At 25.6% G+C, this 5,721-nt stretch overlaps 1 protein-coding gene across 1 annotated transcript; it reads right to left on the reverse strand.

Moving 5' to 3' along the window:
• Nucleotides 1–287: 287 nt before the first annotated feature.
• LOC112796465 (probable purine permease 4) lies at nucleotides 288–1,866 on the reverse strand. Its single transcript, XM_025838932.3, has one exon. The coding sequence runs from the start codon at nucleotides 1,792–1,794 to the stop codon at nucleotides 508–510; it is 1,287 nt and encodes a 428-aa protein (XP_025694717.1). The 5' UTR covers nucleotides 1,795–1,866; the 3' UTR covers nucleotides 288–507.
• Between the last annotated feature and the right edge of the window lie 3,855 nt (nucleotides 1,867–5,721).

Consider the following 5,721-nt stretch of genomic DNA (forward strand, 5'->3'; position numbering starts at 1 on the left):
TAGTATATAAATATATTTTTGTTTATTATTAATTAAAGATCACACTAAATACACATACCTCATGTAATTGAGGATGACACTCCTTATTATCACATATGTTGTGTATTTAATATAAGAATTATCCTTCATGTATACTAAAATTAGTCATTAGTATATAATATATATTAAAATTTAGATACATATTGAAAATAAATTAAATTACACATGTATTATACTAGATGTTAATTTTAGTGTACAAATAGTATTTTTGTTAATATAATTAGTCCCAACAATATTACTAAAATAAATTTTATAATAACTATAATTGTACTTATTATAATGACCATGAAATTTTTACAATACTAATTTACATATTATTAAGGTGAATACTCACATAAAATTACCATGATATAAAGATAATAATTAAAAGTTATGAGATCATGCAACGATTTCGAATTTAAGCGAAAACAACTTTATGTACTTAGCTACCTATCATGACTAATCATCAAATCCTATATGGTTCAAACTTCAATGACTAACCCCAAGATTTTTCACCATACTAACCAACTCCAGGGAAGATGAATCTTCACCAGAATGGCGGTTGATGTTGTTGTTGTTGTTGTTTTGCTGAGAAATAGCCTTAGCTTCCAACATCTTAGTATACATGCCATAAACATAAGAGCAAAACCCCCACAAACATAAAACAGTGGCCACAGCTTTCAACCCACCAAATTTCTCTTTCAGAAACACAACACCTCCCAAAACATTCATGGACAACAGCGCAGTCATGCAAATCCCTCCGGTCAACGATGACGTCAAGAAAACCATCCCCGCCGTGCCCATGAAGCAAAACTGCCACGCCAAGATGGTTGCCACGATCAAAACCCAGTAAACCCTTTCTCCTTTGTCAAACACCTCTTTCCCTTCTCTCTTCATTTCCGAGAATCCGCTGTCGAACGCCATTCCCACGGTGGCCAGCGCTGTCGCCGTCATCTCCATGACCAGCTGCATCTCCATCACCATCTCGTAGCAATAAACCTTCTTGTAGATCTTTTCCACAACGGGAAGGTACAAAGCAAACAACAAACCCGCGCTAATGGTGCAAAAGAATCCAATGAAGTACTGCTTTTCCGTTACACCTTTGGGTCTTTCGCTGCTCGAATTCAATGCGAGAATGATGGAGCTCAACGTGATGAGAATCACGGTGTTGAGATTCGAAAAGGTTATCTTTTGCTTCACGATGATGACGGAGAGAATGAGATTGAAACCAAGCTGAGAAGAAAGAAGAAGCGACGAGGTTGAAACTGGAAGATACGAAACCCCCCATGAGAAAAGAAGATTATTGATTCCCAGCATGATTCCAACGAAAATCGATAAAGTTAGAATCTTTTTGTTGAAATCGGTAAAGGGTTTTCGGATGGTGGATTTGAGGAGAGAATATGGGAGGAAAATGGGGATGAGTAAGAGAGGAAAACCCGTACACTGAACCCAAGTTGAAACCCATTTGCTTGAACCTTTGTGGGTGAAATAATACTTTGAGAGCATGCTTGAAGAGACCGAACCCACAAAGAGGAGAAAGTAATTCAAAACCAGAAGGGGCATGTACCTCTTGTTTCTTATGGATTTTTGATCTGTTGTTGCATGCAGCTCTTCTTGTGCTTTCTTGTTGCCCATTTCTGATTCTGCTTCTTCTTCTCCTTCAATGTTATTGATAGATTCGATTTCAAGTGTTTCGTAGTTCTTGTTCGTTGGAGCCATGCTCAGAGATCCGTGCTGGAATGCTGGCTCTTGTGATTGTGATGGAGTCTTCTCCATGAAAGAGAAGGGAGATTTGATAAACACAAACAAAAAACTGATGGAAGCACAAAATTTATTGGATATAATGATAATAATAATCTAGACTCTAATCTATTTATAGCTTGCAAAGATATTATTTGAGGTTATTAATTAATTCTGTATTAAAATTATTTTTTCATCAATAAAATAAAAAATGTGTTAATTATTTTAAAAAAATAATGTTAGAATAATGCCTATAATTTTTATATATAAGAAGTAAATTAAAAGTATGTGTAGAAGAAGTTATGTCTAAATTGAGTCTATAGAAATGAAACATTTATCGCAGTTTATAAATATGTTAACAGAAAGACAGAGAATTAAGTGGTTGGAGCAATTTTATAAATACGAGTTACTATTTCTGCAATAATAATATTTTTTTCTTGATATTGGGTTATTATGGTCAAGTTATATTATAGTTACGAGTTCTTTCTAGCTATACACTTTTTTTTACTCGCTAATCATTGAATTATAACTACATATTTTATACTCTAATATTCATATATAGATTTCAAATATTTATATCACGTTAATTTAATCCATATAACAAATTAAAGTATAATAAATTATTTTAGTTTAATATAAAATTTTATAAACATAACCTATATATATACGATATAAACAATTAATTTAATGATGGGTTTTGAAAAAATAATCACCCCAACAAAAAAAATGACATCCTTCGAGATGTACCAATTGCTTAAAGGTTAACATCACACCTTTGTATCTCTGTTAGTGCATGCTTTTAAAATTGGCAAAATATCGTCTCATAAAATCTCAAATGTATATCATATATGGTATAAGTATAAATTAATAAATTTCCAAAAAATCATAATGCCATTTACGAGCATTTAATATAATAAAATTAAATATCTCATGAACAGTAAAATAATTCAACTTTTTATTAATGACTATTAAATATAATTATAATATTTTTATTGAAATATTAAATGAAGATATTTGAAAAGTATCTTCATAATATAATAAAGAGTATCCTTAAAAAGTTGAAAATTTGAATCTCATTTAAAAAGTCTTTAAATAAAAGCGTTTGATCTCGTCTGAATAAATTATCATATGTTAATTAGATTTTTTGACACGTGACATAGATTAAATGAGTTGTTATATTCTTAATCATTAATTTGATTCTGGTTTTAGTTTTTTAATTTGTTTAAAATTTATATTTTTAGCAAAAATTTTGTTAGAGGTTTATTTTATTTTTTATTATTTTTTATAAATTTTATAATACTATTTTCCTGCTTTTATTTAATTATCATTTTGATATTTTTTCTCATTTTATGAATTTAATGATTTTTTATAAATTGAGTTTTTATTTATACTTTTTATAATTCTTTTAATAATTTTTTTATTTTCGAATATCTATATTTTAATCTACCAATTCTTATTGCTAATCGATCTACTTTTAGTCTAGTAATCCTTATTTATTTTTAAATTCTTTGACTAAAACTTATTGTGAAATTGAGATTTTGAAAAAATTTATTTGATAAAGAAATTTAGTTTTATTTAAATTAATATTAGTTTAAATCATTAATATAATTATTTTTTCTTAGATTTTTAATTTTTATTCATAATTTATATTTTTATTATTAATCTACATTTTTTAGAATATATTTTTTAATTAGGACTAAATAAACAATTGTTTTTATCATCTTTAAACTAGTGATGTCCTTTGCTGGACCATGGTCTCCAACTCCACAGCACGTAATTCTGTGTATCAATTATACTCAGTTGTAATCTTGGTATTTTCTTTCTTCTGAGTTTGTGCAGTTACTAGTTTATTGGATTTGTGCAAATGTTTTTGAGACCTTGTTGATTGCTACATTGTATCCTTAAGAAACATGCCACAGAAAAATATTATTTGTACAACAAAATTCAGCTTTTAATCAATCTTTAATATTATTTAATTATTTTTTAATTAAAATATATTTTTATTTTTAAATACATATTGATAATTAAAATTAATTTAAATTTTAAATTCTAAATTTTTTTTTAATTTTTTACCTACTTTAGAAATAATTCTTTTTTTTACGCTCCTATTATCACCAACAATTAGATATCAAAAACTAATATTTATCACGCCACTCTTAATCAATCCAGTTAGCCTAAAACTCGTAGTCTACTTTTTGAGCTCCTCTCCTCTTCAAGCTTCTCCAGCGTAAAAAGAAGCAGTTTCGAGAGGTCGATGCGTTAAAAGTCTCTTCGAGTCAATTCAAAGATTAAGATTTTTTTTTTCAGTAAATATACTAATTTAAATTTATATTTTATTATAATTATTATTATTCTTTGCCCTATTATTTAATTATGTTTATAAAATAAACATAATAATCTATTTTATTTAATTGGAACTACGTTGATTTTATTTGATTTTAATAATAAAGTTGGTATAAAAAAATAATTCATACTTAATTAATTTGAATAAAGATGCACAAAAAATAAAAAGTTTAAGAAGATTAATTTGAATAAAGATGCACAAAAAAATAAAAAGTTTAAGAAGATGTAGATGGTATGTTTATAAAAATCGTCCTTTTTTTTTCAATTATAACTCAACTAAAAATATAATATTATATATAAATTATTTTTGAAACACATCCAAAATTTAAAAGTTTAAGTAAGAAAATGTAGATGGTATGTTCATTAAATTTTTATTTTTTAATTATAGCACATCTAAAAATATGATGTTATATATAAATTATTTTCGAAACACATCCAAAATTATAAATTTTAGCATTTAAATATAAACGCTAAGAATACAATTAATCTCTTTTATGATTGTAATATTATTTTATTATTAGTTAGATTTATTCGTTTACTTATTTGAACATTAACGTTTTTAAAATTATTAAAATCAATTTTAAATGTGGGTTTTCAATGTGCGTGCTGAATTTTCAAGGTGAGCTTCGGGATTTTGGATGTGGGACAAATGTGACTTCTGTTTCTATGAGTGTTTTGTATGTGTTTAGTTAATAATTAGATGGTTTAAAATTTATTTTAAAATTTTAAAATTAAAATTTTAAATAATTTAGTTTTTAGATGTGTATTTAAATTATAATATATTTATAGTTAAATATATTAAATCTAAAACAAAAATTTATTTAAATTTTAGTTTTATTTAATTTATATTTTAAATAAATATTTAATTTTAAAAAATACTAAATCTATTCATAATTTTTAAATATATTTATTTTTTTAAATTATTATAATAAAAAACTCAATATTATACTATTTTTAAAAGATGCCTAATCGAACTATTCTTCTCATACGATCATATCTCCCTTATGTTCGATATGCCAATTCCATTCCTATGTGCCCATGTTAAAAGACCAAAAACCAAAATAAGTTAACAAATCGCCATGTAACGAGGAGATGAGAAACAGAAGGAATTAAAGAAAATGTTATAGACTTATTTTATTTGTGCTTTCACTTTCAATATTTTTTATTTTCAAAATTATTTTAATGATAAAATAAAAAGACCAAATAATATTTTATTATTTTTAAATGCTCTTTAATAAATAAAGAGTGTTGCTTCTTATTAATTTTTTTTGGTGACTTAAAAGAAATAAACAAAAACTAAGAACGAGAAAAAAAAACAAAAAACTGCTTAAAAAAGGCAGTCCTGCTGAATACTACTCTCAAATAAGTTTATTATATTTTATATCAATAATTTAGAATGTTTTATCTTTTAAATTTTTTTTATCTTCAGTAACAAATTATTTTTTAAAATTTGTATCTTTTACTTTTTCTAGAACCCTTAAAAATCATAAAAAAATAATTTTTAAAAAAATAAAGTATTTATTTTTTGGTATTTTATAAGGCTATAAAAGTTAAAAAAAAACGAAAATTACACAATTACATATCGGGATAAAGAGACCTCTGAGCATTCTAAAAGCTAAT

Source organism: Arachis hypogaea, chromosome 4 (assembly GCF_003086295.3).
Source record: "Arachis hypogaea cultivar Tifrunner chromosome 4, arahy.Tifrunner.gnm2.J5K5, whole genome shotgun sequence".
Lineage (NCBI taxonomy): Eukaryota > Viridiplantae > Streptophyta > Magnoliopsida > Fabales > Fabaceae > Arachis > Arachis hypogaea.

Bases quoted from the DNA above. Each gene is read 5' to 3' on its own strand.
- LOC112796465 (XM_025838932.3), bottom strand. From the start codon at position 1,794: ATGGAGAAGACTCCATCACAATCACAAGAGCCAGCATTCCAGCACGGA.